General features: G+C 34.3%; 1 protein-coding gene across 2 annotated transcripts in view; it reads right to left on the bottom strand.

Annotated features, from left to right (window-relative positions):
* The window catches only part of CUTA (Nitrogen regulatory PII-like, alpha/beta), an 83,823-nt gene extending 68,007 nt beyond the window's left edge, over positions 1–15,816 (bottom strand). The window contains exon 1 of one of the 2 annotated variants that reach the window (XM_089814958.1): positions 15,596–15,816. In XM_089814958.1, coding sequence (XP_089671084.1) covers positions 15,596–15,711 — 116 coding nt within the window. In that variant the 5' untranslated portion in view covers positions 15,712–15,816. The remainder of the gene's footprint in view (positions 1–15,595) is intronic. The other variant, XM_089814959.1, reaches the window with a different exon arrangement.
* Positions 15,817–16,597: the final 781 nt, after the last annotated feature.

The raw sequence follows: 16,597 nt of genomic DNA, 5'->3' as shown, positions 1-16,597 counted from the left end.
ATATCTACGTGCAAGTAGATAGATATAAACTATAATTATTCTCGATTTATCACCTTCAAATCTTTTTCCATATTTATTCTTTTTTCTTGCTAAAAATCGAATTAACACTTGGCATATTTATTTGGCGTCCAAGAGCCAAGTCTGTTCTTTTTATGTTACAGCTTCTTGGAAGCCAAAGAGACTTTGAATACTTCTTATATTATGAAGTCGAGAGAGACCATGAACACACAATATATCACCTGATTCCTTCTTCACATATCAACCGAATATTTCTACATTTTTTTGAACGATATCCTTGCTATATAACGCCCGATTTCTAATGCATTTTCCTTGCAACAAATGCCTTTTTCATTGATTTTCGCTGAAGACGTGGTTGTGATTTACATTGAAAATCACGGCTGAAGATTCATTCCATGGAGAAGCTGATTATTAGCGCCCAACAAGACTCCATCTTATTCCAGATTTCTACCAGGTTATGTGGATGTCCAAATCCCAAGTATTGCAATATGTTTTATAACAATTATTACTGCAATCTGATTATTATAGCAATTAGATACAAATCTAGATTATGAAGCAAATCATCCTTGTTTATAATATCATCGGTTAAAATGAATGAAAGCCAAGTATCCATGACATGATTTCATATTTTATTTATGTCATTGAAGGTCAGAATTAAATGATATTATTCTGCAATGCTTATAGCTACTTTTCTCAGATCACAGAATGTGATAAGCTGGAAACATATAATATTCTTATAAGGATCAACAGGACAAAGCCAATTGCTCTGAAATTCGAACACCTAGGACTCACCGACTGTATAGCCATGGAAAAGGTGAAGAGATGAGATGGAATCTGCAATGACATGGAAATAAAATTCAGAAATAACAAAATAAATCTAAATTAATTTCATTTAATAGCTTGTGATCGTTCATATTATTGTTCCCCTGTTTCAAGTCGAGTGGTGGTGATCAGGTCATTGAACCCATCAGAAAACCTTGGCCAAGGTCGATTTAAGGCATGTTTGCCATCTATAATCACTTGATGTCAGTAGAGCCAGTTATTCGGACATGTCCGTCCATAACTATGCGGACATTCTAAACACCGGAATGCTCAGGTGGCTGGAATAAAAGTACCCAAGCCTGATCCCGGGGTAGGGAGGGCCTTTATATTCAATAGATTGAGTGGGGATAAATATGGTCTGAGGTTGGGAGGTTAAGCCTAAGTCAATGCTTCTCCTCATACCGAAAGTCAAGGCTTGCACAACCAAATATTTCTTGTATGTTCTTCTATCTTTTCCATGTTATGCATTTACTTAACATATACGTATGTAAATCGTTATTTCAGTTGAACATTATCATGATTATTTCAGTTAATCGTTATTTTAGTTATTACAGTTGATCAATGTTACAATTATTTCAGTTGAACATTATCATGATTATTTTAGTTAATCGTTATTATAGTTATTACAGTTGATCATTGTTATAGTTATTTCAGTTGAGCCTTGTTATTTCAATTAATCATTGGTAGTTAAGAGTAGTTAATGTCTCATGAAAAGGAATTCATTATTATAATTATTCAATAATTAGTTGAGGAAAATTCTTTCTAGTCCTTTATTTTGTTATGAAAATCCGTTTGTTACATAATGTTTGTACAGTTTACTTGCTGTTTAGAATTCTCAAGGCAATTAGATCTGTAATGTCCAATCTTTTCGTATCTAAAGCATTTTATTTTGGATAGATCTTTCTTAGGTTTGTCATTCTTTTGATTACCCTTTTTCTTCTTGAAGTGCTTCTTCTTGCTTTTATAGGAATTTGTTTTAATTAGAACATGAAGCTCTTCATCTTCAGTTTTCAACTTTCCCCCTTTTTTAAGTTTTTTGGATTCTTCCTAAAGACAATCTCCCTTAAGTCTATTGAAGTTGGGAAGATTGTCTCTGGCACTTACTCCTTGTGCGAATGTTTCTCATGAATCTGATAATCCATCTATAGCCATCAGTGTTAGTTCTGTGTCATTAATGATGGTTCCTATACTTGCAAGTTCATCTCTTAGACTGGCAACCCTTAGGAAGTAAGAATTAATCGATTGTTCCTTCTTTATTTGTATATGATTTAGTTGCTTTTTTAGTGCGAGAACTCTAGTTGCATTGTTAACCTCACATGCATTTAATAATGCATTCATCATATCAAATGTTGCTTGATGTTTCGTTAGCATGGGTACTATTTCATTTTTCACTCCATCTAATATGATCTGTATGGCTTTCCTGTTTCCTTTACTCCAGATAGTTTTATGAAGTTCAACAGCAGGTTATCTAGATGCTGAATCAACAAATTGTTTTACATCATTTTCTTCAAGAATCATCATGATTCTGAATTTCCAAGCATCAAAGTGTTCTTTCCTATCAAACATGTCTTTGGGTCTGATTGTGTATGCCATTGAAGATAGGAGAATGATGCTAGATATATATCAAGTCTAATTATTTAATTTGTAGAGCCTAGGCTCGATAACCAAAACTCTGATACCATGTAAAGTTTCTGCAAATTCTATACTAATCAGATCTGAGATAATACCTTTATAACTTGTTGTTTTGATCTTCCTTAATTCCTAACCTTTGAAATGAGATGACAACATTAATTGTTATTCTAAAATAATTATTATCTCAGCAAGTATTCGATTTGTGGCAGAGTTGCTTAAAGGAGCAGACTTGATATATTGTTGTGTGTCCTTTAACTACAATCACACCATCCTTATATACCATAATCAAAGAGCATGTCCCTTAAAAGGACATGACCCTACCTAGGTTGGCCCACAATACCTTCTCATAATCAGCACCTCAAGGAGATGTAGTTTAACAATAAACATAACTAACCTAGTTGATATTAATGGTAATCATATAGTCACCATCAAGAATCGCCGATCATGCCTAACTGAGGAGTAATGTATAAATAGCCTTTAACACAATATTATATCAAAGATGAGGTATGTGCGATCTGCACAGTCAGACCAATATGAGGATCGAAGTTATAGTTTTAACAATCTCATCAGCAGCAGCTCTAGATCTATCTCAGATTGTCCTTTCCCCACTAGATTTGCAAAATCCAAAAAGCTTTCAGCCAGGCACAAATTAGTCTCATTTTCAGTGTAAGGGCTTTCATGTGAAGAAAATTGAGATGGTAGAGGCTTACTTTCAAAGTAAAAAGATTCTACAATATTCTGACTTGATAAACCACATTCATCCCCACCCCACGTGAAATCAAAAGCTTCATATTTTGGTTGTATGTCAAGCTGCAAGTCTTCATTTTTTAATGTTCTAGGAAGAGAATAACTTTCAGCACCTCCAAACTCAGAAAAGGTAATGAGATAGGAGAACTTTCCTCACGTTATGTTTTCTTACCAATGCTAAGTTTGTTAGAAAGTAAAGTCCACCAAGATAACTGAGAGTGGGGTGGTGAATCAGTTATCTGATCAATACAACTTTTATTAACCTTATTAAATATAAAACATGTGATCAATATAAACAACCATAAGAAGATAATCATACACAATAACATCAGATATGTTAACTAGGGAAACCCTTGATTAGAGGGAAAACCTCAATGGGGATGGTACCCACAAAATGATGTACTAATATATAAGTTCCTTGTAAGACGATGGACTCTATTAGGAGCCAATGAAATGCATTTGGTACATATCAGTCCCTGTTAGGAGACTTTGAATCCCTGTGAGGAGATTCCAACCCTGTTAGGAGTTGTAGAAGGCAAAAGGACCCACTGTCCAAACAGCTTCAAGGGCAAGACCACCGAACTCACTGTTCAACTGGCCTCTGTATTATTCCTTTCAAGATCAACTATCTACTAGCATTGTCTGCCAAATATAATTGCTTAAGGCTTTTCCCAATTTACAATTACAATAGGACCTCATTAAGATAAAACAATACACACTACAATTCATCTTTTCATAATTATATAACATTGTCGGCTCACAGTCTTTACAAATCTTTCACATGTGCAACCTCGGACTTTGTGCACTCACTGACATCATCATCAAGATGTCTTCTACTTCTATCTAACTACGCTCAATCAAATTCTATCCCTATTAGAAGATATAATCCGACTACCAGAAACCACTTCTCAAGAACTCTGTCTGTAAACTGTCTTTTGTAAATCTCAAATAATTGTTACCAGTCTTCGACTTTATGCATGCGCACTTAGCCATGTCATCAAGACACTGTGTAGAACATTTCCTCAACTTCGCTTGACCTCTACTTCAATCCTCGAATCATATGGTCTCTATCTTTGTCTTCTGCTTTGTTACTCTTCACAAAATAAGCAATATGTTGATATCAATGACAAAAACAGTCATTAGGCAATATGTAACGACTGTAATAATCTCTCAAGTGCTCCAGCAATGCTAGGATACTCCCCCATAGGAATATCATCAAAATTCATGCTAACAAAGTCTTCATGAGCCTGTGTCATTTATTGTTGAACTTCTTTCTCGTCCAAAACTGAGTAATTGCAAGAGATGAAGTTAGATGAGATAACTAAAGCTTCTTCATCATCAACATCCAATTCTTTCACGAACTGCCACACCCTTTCTTTATATCCTTGCAGATCCTTTAGCTTATGGAATCTATCACAAAGGCTTCTCCACAACAAGGCAGATGTATGATCATCCTCAATGTTCTAGTTGGTTTTTACGGCATAAGAGAAACTTTCTCTGTAGCATTCCCAAAAAGCATGCAGCACTTTGTCATCGATTTGGAGAACCTCCAAGATGGTGCAATTTGACCTTATCTTTCTTATGACCTTTATGTCCGGCATGATTATGCAATAGAGTCGTCAATCTCCTACACACAAAGATAAAACTAAGGAACCAAACAAACACTGATCTTTGTTTCTAATTTCCTCAGCAAAGTAGCCAAAAATTTGTTGGTAAGCAAATTTGTCACTGCAAATACTTCTTCAAAAATGATCCTGTTCACCCTAAGAGCAATGACAATCTCACCAACAATTCGATAGATTGGAGCTCGATCATGTTGGTTAACAATTTGTCCTCCTATTAGATTTTATAACCTGACTCTTTGATTCTTAATGTTTTGGAGAGACAAAAGGATGTTTACCAACAAATGGGTTAGTGTATGTATTCTATCACTGCCCTCTAAATTACTAGGTATAGCTCCCTATGATTTGCAATGATATGCAATGAATATGTTTTTATAAGATCATAACTTTTGACATTATAAGCTCTTAACTTGAGAACAGTAAAGGATAACCAAATTTTTTGTAGGCACAAACAATTCATGCAAGATGAATTTGAATAACCTATCACACCCAATGGAATGACTGTAGTAGATTATCTTGATATTTCTGACCCTTACTTCTATTTTAAATGCAGATTAACCATCTAAATGCAGAAAAGGAATGAAGAAGATATGCATATGAGGACAAATGGAATTGCTTTCACTATCAACCTTGCATAAAATGGAATTTAACGAATAACTAATAGATTCATACACATTCATCTTTCATTTCCCAACAAAACTATCTAACATGTTATGAAACTAACAAGAGAAGAAATAGAACCATATATGAAGAAAGTAAATGAAATCACTATACTGCAAACATCAAAATGAAATGGAATTCATCTGATTATTCACAGAATCGTACATGATTGTCTTTCAACTCTTAATGCAAAACTACTCTATGCATGGGTCACAACACATGACAAGCAAATAGGGTAAATGGAATTACAAACCAATTCACCATCAAGTTTGCCAACCTTTGTATTGTTAAATGAGATTACATTTATAGTTTTTCCGTCATCCCTCAGTTCTGGTAGAGCAACAATCACAAAATAGAAAGAAAATATGAATAATCCTTGAAAAATATCTAATCTTCAACATGGTATATATGCGTGACATCATTTCCGACAATGTCCTGATCTCATGGCACCTCTAAGAACACCTAGAAACTATTCATCTTCATGGGGCTTCAAAAAACCCTATTAAACTCTTTGTTTCCTTCGTATTCTGTTGTTGGCACCAAATCTATATAATTTGCATCTCAATGGTCACAACGATTTTGAATTTTGGCCGTCAATCTTAAACCAACGATCACAATTAAACTTCGTCATTCCCCTTTATAACTTTCTCCACGGGTCCACTTAGGTACATGTGTCAAACAGTCGTTACGTTGCTATAATTATCTTTCGCGCAACTTTCCATAGCGACATAATGACAAGCGTTGATCTTTTAAGATCTGACAGTGGCAATAAAAGATGTTAACCCTTTTACTTTGCGATGCAAGTCCATTTTCCAGCTATGCATGTTGTGGTAGACAGGTGGCACTATTCCATTTCTTGGAGAACCTGACGTTGACCTTCTTTGCTTCATGGCACTTCGTGACTAGGCTCTGACTATATCTCGTGAAATTTGATGGCCCACAGGACGTGTTGTTCTGTCGTTATGTCGCTATGATTAATAATCGAGCAACTTTTCATGGCGACATTACAAGCATTGATTTCAAGCCTAATCTACAGTGATGATTCTTCTAGCAATCTTACCCTCAGTTGGGTCCCGCAGACAGATGTCTACTCGTCATTGTCACCATGATTATCGAAAAAACAACTTTTTATAATGATATAGCAACGACCACAAATGTTCTTTTGATCTAACGGCTATAATTTAAAAATATTAACTCACTGATTTTCCTTTACAGTGTGGGTCCATCTATTCCACATGTCACATCATCGTTATGTCGCTTTGAATAACGATCGAACAACATTTTATAGCGACATAACAACAACCGTAGATCTTTGTGAGATATGACAGTTGAGGAGATGTGTCGTTGAGTACTTATAATTTCATCTTATAATATCATCCGTCAATCTAATCTTCATTTGACAATCCAAATTTAATCCCTGAGCCATTTGACTGGTCAATTTAGCTATGTAAGTATGCAAATTAAATATAAGTCGTCAATTGGATTGTAACAAGAGTCATACCACCTTTGACTTGGTGCTTGCATCATTTCTAATAATTTATTTGCTTCTCTTGCATTCGAATTCAATTGATTCTTCTTGTAGCTTATTCTCACGATCTGCATATTGTCTTTAGCCTTGATCCTCATATTCTTTGTTGCCATTTGTTTTGAATATGTCTACGATCTTCTTCTTGGATGCATCCTGTCTTCACCATGACCACTTGATCAAAGCATTAGGGTTTCAAAACAACTTTCTTCTCATCTGGGAAATGCATAACAAACCCTCCAAAACCTAATCCCGTAGCCATTGGACTAGTTCATAGCTCATATGATTTCTTGCATCAAGTTAGGTCAAAGGAATGATGAGAAGAAAAGCCACTCTATGGGCAATCTAGACTCAGACTCAAGATATTGACACTTGACTTTAACAGAAAACCCTAAAGAAAAAAGATATGAACTGAAACTTGGGCAACAGATCACTATAAAACTTTAACCTTCTTCTACGTTTGAGAGGAGCAGCTCTCTCATATGAGAGGGGAATTTGTATTCCTGGGTACTTTTCACCTGAAACTACATAAACAAGACAGAACATAACTAAAGAAAATGGTTAACATGAAGGCCAAAAGAAAACATGCAAATTCTAGTTGAGAGTCATGATGTAGAATGATTTAAAAGGGGGATTTTGCATACAATATAATGATGACAAAATAAGAATATCAAACCTTGACATACGGAAAGATAGGTTATTCTGATACATCCACATCAAGCTACCAAGAGATGAATGTATTTTATCAAATCAATTACATATAATAGAAAGACTATGGAATTTCACCATTACAGAGGAGAATACAAGCTTCACATACAAGAAGTAAGCAATAATAATTGATGACACATTTGAGACATACGACTAAATGCATTCATCTATATTCTTTTGAAAATATACAAGTTCAAAAGCATTTCTATACATGGTGTAGATCCAAAAAAAATTCTCCATAGCCCTTTGTCAAATAGTTCCTCATCCTTCACATTGCAAATGAGAACGTATTTATAGACTCCCCTTGGATATGTACCTAGTAACCACTTAGAATAACCACATAACTACTTATGACAACTACCTAAGGTGATTACTTGAGACAACTACTTAGAATAACTACCTAAAGTAACCACTTAGGATAACTATCCAAGTGATTACTTATAGGAACCACCCGTTTACAAGCAAGTTAGGATTTACCCAACTTTTACAAAAAATAAGACCCAAAGTCTAACTTTCAATACAAATAGGTGACATAAGTCACTTTTACAAAGAAGCTATTTGAAGCTCATTACATCAAACGACACCAAGATATCGATATCGTCAATGTGCCCTCTATATGTCCTCTCGATCCATAAACCATTTGTTCGCAAGCAACCTTAACCTAAAAGAAAACATTTTCCAATTAAATTTGTTCAACATCATTTTCTTTGCATCTATTGAAGACAAAGGCTTCCATTTCTTTTAATCCATGCATTACTGACAATCAATTCTTCTACATTCCATCTTCTTTACTGTAATGACACAAATTACCCAATCATATCATTTACATGTGATCTACAGCTTGTGAAACACTTTGTAAAAAATCCATTCTTTACTTTCAAACAATACATTAGAGACAATGCTCCTCTTTGAAAAGAACTGTGAATACTAGAAAATGATTTGGTGTCTCATTACATTTCAAGGAAGATTTTGAATCCTTTTCCACAAATCTAGATTTTAATCAAATCATTGAGATGAGGGTGGCACCAACTCAATATCTAGCATATAATACTGCTGCTAATGAAAGTCATCTCATTGTTGTGGTGTATGCAAGCCTCTGTTTCACATTGGCTTGTTTAATGTCACTAATAGACTTCCAATGCAATTGCTATCTTTGAAAGTTATGTTCACAAATAATGAAATGTACTTCTACATCCATAAGTTCAACACCGATATACTTAGTATCAAATTACTGAAGACACTTTATAGCTTTTGATTATTAAAATCAATGAGATATCATCCTTTCGAAACCCCCCATCTAACAATCAGGCACACTGTCAAATGGTCTATCCATTCTACAAACATAGGGAATGCTGATATAGGTAGTGGCTTTGGCATTTATTATAACATCACCTTTGCTTGAAAGAAGTTTTCAAAAGTCTTTTCAACAAACTCATTTTCAGTGAAACCTGTAATTGTTCTATTCATTTTCTTAAGATGGCATCTTTTAACGTACTTCATCAAGTTGGCTGCATATCTTTTCTTCCATTCCCAATTTTGCATGCATGTCAAACAATACTCCCAGCTTTGCATGTGGATATGCTTAAGGCATATGGATTTGCTTAAATGCTTCTAAATTTTTATAAATGAAGTCACGTGGCACAGGAGACCCATTTCACATAAGCATCTTGCAAAGTGGTTCATGTGCATGATTATTGGACCGATAAAAACCGAAACCTCCCACATAATTTATTTACACTTTGACCTTTAATGGATGCTTGTGGGATTCCAAAGATACCCAGCACGGGCTCTTTGTGGTGCCTGATTGATGATCTACATTTAATTGAATAATTTTCTTTTGAAGCCTCTTTCAGCAAGAATATTCATTTCAATAGATTCACAACCAGCCTTTTATGGAAAAACATTTCTCTTTGAGGCGTCTACTTGCAGATTTTATGTTAGTTGTCAATGCTTGACATTTTGTACGCATGTTGACCTTGTCTATGCCTCTGCATATTGTGCGCAGATCATCTCTAATAAAGTGCAATGTGGGTTCAGTTCTACACCACTCATTGCATTTTCTTGGAAGCTTCTAAATTCTTTTCAACACGTATTTTTTTCTGCAAACTGTATAATTATTCCATTCCACAAAATGGCATTTCTCTGGAGCATTTTGACAAATAGTTCACGTTGGCTATACTCTACATTTGACATAGGCAAAAAGGGTGGCATCATTTTATTAAAATATCTCACTTTAGAGAGACAAGGAATCCACAAATTGCATTTGTTTTTAAATCTTTGAATGTCTTCTTGTCAAACCCCTGTCATGTATTCCCAACAACAATGGTGATGCTCTGATACCATGTTCTTTAACATGCTTTGATGGAAGTTTATTACCTATTTTCAGATATTATCTGCTGCATTTGATGAAATGATATGCTCATGGCCTCTTGTCCATTTCGTACAAACTTATTGATAATGAGGTAGGTATGGTACCTACCCATTATTGGTTTTTTTGTAAATGAACAAGTTGCTCCATTTATCGGCAATTTATGAAAGTTGGCCAACTTTTAAATTTATTGATATCGCCCACAATACATTCATCACAATTTATAACAACTTCCGCATATCACTGATGATGAGATTGCATTGGTCCCTTTAGAAAAGAAACCAATTTTTCTTAAAGACTTGTTGATAGCCTCTACGCATTTCATTGTCTATAATAACTTGGTGAACTGGTCGATTCTATCTTTGTATCTTCACTGTAGGCATTTTGATAAGCATAGAAAATGAGGTTGACTTGCCCACAAATAAGTTAAATTGACGAACTCTTCTCTACGGATTTTGCACAACTTTCAATCACCGATGAAAATGATAATCAGCTTGCTTTCCAACTTGGCTAAGTTTCCAATCAACTAAACTTCTCTAATATGCTTTTCTCATTTTGGAGAGATTTTATCATCTTTAGACCTCTTCATCTTTATTTCAATAATCTTGCATCCCTTTGCAAAATCACCAATGGAAAGATTGCAACATTTTCTTCCTTTGCAATCAAGTGTGTTGACCTTCGCATGAATTTTAAAAAGTTCAACAAATAACCTATGGAAATAATCTGTGCCAATGTTCCCAAAGCCCTTTCTAAAGATTTGCATGATTACCCATGAGCTTCCCATCACTTGAAAATTTTCTTTCAAAGTCATCAAAATTAAAAAAATAATTTCAACAACCTTTATGGATTAAAGAGATCAAATTTCAACAATCCATTGTATTACATTAATTTGTTTCTAGATTCGATTGTGATTCGAAACGTTGATGGTAAAAATCTTAACACAATCGAATCCAGAAACAAATCAATGTAACCTTTATGGATGCCGATAAGTAATGAGACTTTGGATTGATTTCAATATTGTTGAGTTTCAAAGAAAATTCTTAAACTTCACTTTTATATGAGTTTGAGTTTATTTAAATTGTCTTCGAAATATCCCTGACATATAATATTTGTATCGGCTTCTTCAAAAACTTAGCACTTTTCATATGCTTCCACCATTCTAACAAAATTGATCATCATCATGCTATAGGGAATGTCAATCACTTGTTCCCGAACTTATGCAACCACTCCAACAAATTAACTTTGTACATTTGGTGCATATTCCTATAATCATTGAAATTAATGGAATGTCATCTCTTCAAAGAGGCTTTGCCAAGGTTTCATGACTCAATATATTTGGTCTTCACATAAACTTTTCCCAACTTATCAAATTTTATGATGAGCATCTAATTAACTTTGATACCTTCAAGAACTTGCCAATAAATTGATTCTTTGGGATACAACCAAACTACGAGATGGGTGATTTGTAAAAGTGAGCCTTGAGATAGAAATTCATATGTTATGAGGCTACATTTGACAAACTATGCTTGGGTGTTTGAAGATAAATGCAAATGTTTGTGAAGGTGGGAGATATTTTGACCAACTCATAGTAGGATTCACAATGGAGGCATTTATTTATAAGCATACGATGACCAATCTGGAAAGAAGTTTTAGAAAATGTGCCTTCTTTGCTAGCACAACAATAAATTTAATATGAGAGTTTAAATTTTGCCTAGTTCAAAAATAGGGGCTAATAGTGTGAAGGGATGATTTTGCATTTAGATTGGAACAAGGATTTGGCTAAGTTTGGGTGATGAGACAAAATTAGGACTAGTGCTAAAAGAAAAGCTAAATTCAGCTATGTATGAAAGGCATCTTGGTTTGAGACATATTTCGCAACCTGTGTAAATGTTGTCCCATCTTGAGCTCAAACATATTTCACTACCCATGTAAATTTTACTTCATCTTGAGTTGAGACTTGATTTTCTACCTATGTTAATTCTTCTCATCTTAGAGCTAATCATTTTTCCTTGCCTCAAATTTTGTGTCTGATCTTGAGTTGAGCCTCCTTCTGCTACCTATGAATTTTGTGCCTCATCACCTGGCAAGTGTAAAAAGCATCATCCCATCTCAAGTCTTGGAGTTGCAACCCAATCTTAGAGCAATGATCTTTACACCTTGAAATGGGAGGTTGAGCCTAGAAGTTTGTTACAAATTCGTGTGGCCTTTTTCTTAAATGACATTGGGCCCAAAATTTGGGGTAGAACAACTGTGGAAAATAATGTATGAGCATGGGGTATTAAAATTCAAATTTAGGTTTAAATATTTATAATGGCATTAATCGGAATAGAAATAAATTTCAAATTAAGGTAAGACTTATTTTGCATCAATATATCAAAACAAAAAATTTAAAAACACTAAAAAAAAGAGAGAGAAAATGATGAAAATCAGAAATAAATGAAAATAAATAAATGAAAATGGGTTTTAAATTGAGATGAGATTTAAATTTACCTCAATTTTTTAAAATATGGATTGATTTTAAACAGTTTAATTAATTCATCCGTTGTTGCATTGAAATTATCCAAATAGCATTGATTTTAACAAATGGAAAATTAAAACTAATAGAACATAAATCATAAATGGTAATAAATTAAATATTTTCCAATCAAATCTGCATTACCCAATTAAGTTATTTTTATTAAAAATTAAAATGGAAAGTTTGTGATAAATTTCCTAGTCTTATTGCAATTATCATTTAAAATTTATAATTATTTACAAGTGGTGGTTTGCCTTACAGGTAAAGATGACGAGATGACATAATGGCCTTTTTTCTTATTGGTTCTTGGCTGCACTTGGATTTTCTCATTGGTTTGCTAAGCGGTGGCTTCTTCTACAAGTGCTCCCTTCTCATTGGCCTATTTGTTGGTTCATCTTATCAAGTGGTTATGCCTAATCTCTTTTCTTATTGGCCAATGGAGGCAATGTAATTTTCTACTTGATCCACATGGTGGTGCTTAATTATAATTGGGTGGGTGTTTAAAATTTGTAACTATGGTTATGGAAACCATAAAAACCCTAATTAGGGCTTACGTGGATTAATCTTGGCCCTTGATTTCAAATCAATCTTGGTTGTTCATTGTAATTGGGGCTCCTATATAAACCCCACCCCTCATTTCTAAGAGGAGAGGTTGGAGAATTGTTGCTAATAAAATGCCAAATTCACTCTACTTTTCATCCTGGTGTCTTGCATGATGAGCTGTTTTGATCAAGTTTACATTATTGCCTAGTGATCCATATTTCCTTAGTTTAGGATTTCTTTCCATGTTGAAGTAGTTTAGTTGAATGGAAGATGTTGTCAAAGTTTATTTTCTTGACTAGAACAAATCTGAGCCACTAGCCTCTTGTTGATGGTATGAGTTCCTTGTGTGGTAAGCTGATGATTGAATGTACTTAACTTGTATTGGTGTTGAATTTTTAATTTGCATCCATTTGATAGAATTAGAGAAAAAATATTAATTTGAAAACCATCCAAATGTTCCTTAGAAGCTTGCACTAGGTGGGCGGAATCACATGCAAGATTACATCTAGTAGAGTATGAGTCCATCCATGATGCCTTGCATTCATAATAGAAGTAGAAGTTGAAATAGAGGTTAGAAGTTTAATTTGGAGTTGAAGTGGAAAAGTTTAACCATATTTTCATTGCACGTTGTAAAGCCAAATCTTTAGAAGTGCAAGAGTTGATATCCCTTGAATGACTAGTGTAAGTCCCTTTGTGATAACTACCATATCACATCATAAAATTGAGTCAAGTTGATTAAGAAGGAACCTTAAAGTCATTTCATGATCTTACTCTGTAAGCTTAGCATGAGAGATAACCTTATATCAAGAGAGGATTAAATGTTTGGTGTTTCATCTTGAAACATTGTGTATTTGATTATGCATGTTGCAATGGAACAAAACTCACATCAACACATACTCGATAGAAAAGCATTATTCTTTCATTGTTGATCTCCCTTGTGCTTTCATGGAGTGCCTAGATCTTGGATGGCTATAATCTTCAATCAATCTTGTGTGGTGTAGAGTATTCTATACCCAACTCTAACATGGTATCAAAGCTTCTGGGATTGTTTCTTGTTACTCTTATTTGAAAGATCTAGATTGCAAATCTTGGTACATTTTGGTGCTTTTGATTTTGTGGCTTTGTATTGCAGGTCAAATTGAAGCTTGTTAGTTCAAAACTTGTTCACCATTAGCCTCAAAATGTTCAAGAAAGTCCATTTTGCCTTTTGTTTCCTCCAAAAGAACACAAAAAGCCAAATTTCATGGTCTGTAGGAGATCTGTTTAGAGTTGAACTTAAAGACAGATATTAAGTTATTTCCAAACCCCCTTGTGTGGTTCTTCTCTATACTGTTTTATTTGCTCCACAGTGTGTCATTTCTAATATATAAAAAACTCTGTTTTGTCTTTATGCGTGGTTTTGCTAGAAATTATCTTCTCTACTTTTACATTTGCATCCAAGCACCTTAGTTTATGACTCCGAGATTTGCTGATATCTTGTGAGCAACTGCTAACCTTTCGTATGCTGATGATCATGCAAATATCGTTGCTTTCCTTTAAAACACCGCTGCAAATGTATTCTCCATCTCCATCAATTATTAGCCCATACATCACCCATATGAGATTAGAAGAAGTGTCAAGTATTTAATCCTTTTAGATAGATTCACAAGCCCATTGAAAAATCATACAATGAGTCAGCCTTTAAAACCCATGAAATTGTTTTGTTAATTAAGTCCAAATTCATGGAACTCTCAATTGTTGCACTCTCTGTAATGGCGCAGGTTTAGGAGACATCTGAGATAACAACAGATGGCTGCAATATCTGAGCGACAAGACAACCCATTGAAATACAAGACTTTAACTTAGCATGAACCCCTAGAAATATAAGTTAAACTCAAAGAAGACTTGCGTGCCAAAATCATACGATCGCCACAACATATTAGCCAGTTCAAAGAGCACACAAACAGGTTAAACACTCGCCAATGACACAATATTTCTACCCTGTGAAACATGGAAGCTGTGAATGCAGTGGGACTCGCCCCCTAAAAGAAAGTACATTTCAATTGTGAGATAAAAACTCTCCCTCCCTGCAACAGAAATTCATTTCGTGCAGAGTACCGTGATTATTAACACCAACCCATCCCGTGCAGCCCGAATTGTACGAAGACGCATTCTGTTCATGTTCTCACTAATATTGCTACATACCTCCTGAGCAATATTAACGCATTCATGCACGGTAAAAACATCGATTGAAAAAAATTCAGGAAGAAGAGCAAAAAATTTAGGGGCCAATGCTGAAAACAGCCTCGATTGGCAAGATTATTTTGGTGATACATAGAAGCTGCCACAATACATCACAAATGCGAACTGGTCTAATCTGTATAATCCAAATTTAGAACAAATTGAAATGTCAAAAAAGCAAACAAATATAAAGAGTAGGACCATTAGAAGCCCACCTGGTTAGAAGCCGCAGGGCGAACAGGCGCAGAGGCGGCAAACTTCTCGTCTTACTAATCGGACACGAGTAATGGGGTGAGGAAATAATCGGAACAGCGAGACCTCGTAAGGCCATTAGTGACCAAGGATTCTCTTCTCCCGCATAAATTCCGTTGCATGATGATCCGAAAAGTCAACTTCGGGAACATTCCCGTTTCTTTTTTCGCCTTTTTCTCTAGTGAGAATAAGGCTGGGTCCATGAGGGGGCTACAGGTATAGGTAGTCCATAAGAATTTTTTTAGAGGGAGGTTTAATTAGAATCTTTTCCTTCATAATAGTAGAAAGCGGATGAAAATGGAGTGGGGTTGGAAATAGCCCTACCAACTTAGGAAAAAATCTAGCCATTTGTCCAAAATTGAGACTTTAAAACTAAAAAGTTTTTTATCATAAAATAAATTTTAAAAAAAATTTCTTCAAATTTGAGAGTTGAAACTCAAATTACAAAATTCATAAGACCGCTCAGCGTACAAATTTCTTAAATAATTTCAACAGGTGCAACTCTATTTTTAAGGAAGTTGGCTTCCATGGGACCCCAGCCTAATCTTAATTATTAGTCCCTGCCAATCTAATGTTCCGAGTGGTGGTGTCATAATAAAAACAAGTGCCACATAGTGGCTTACTTGCCTTGTATTGGTCTTAAATTTGATATAAATTTAGTTGTAATTTTATTATATGTATGAAATATATTAATGTGTACTTTCATAATTTTTAATAATCATATTCAATGTTTTTCAAATATATTTTATATATAATTCATTTTGTACAATATATAGTTGTGGACAAATTGTTCAAATTAAAGAAACATCAATTTTGTAACCAACACATTAATTCACATAAGATTTACACATTACAATACATATAAAATAAGTTGAATAATAATTTTATACTTTAACAATATATAATTAAATATAATAATTGAAAAAATACTTTTTGTGTACTATGCTACATAATTTGAAAAAATA

Source organism: Cupressus sempervirens, chromosome 2 (genome assembly GCF_028749045.1).
Source record: "Cupressus sempervirens isolate cs-2001-9-10 chromosome 2, ASM2874904v1, whole genome shotgun sequence".
In the NCBI taxonomy this organism is placed as follows: Eukaryota; Viridiplantae; Streptophyta; class Pinopsida; order Cupressales; family Cupressaceae; genus Cupressus; species Cupressus sempervirens.
This window is presented reverse-complemented; position numbering and strand designations above follow the sequence as displayed.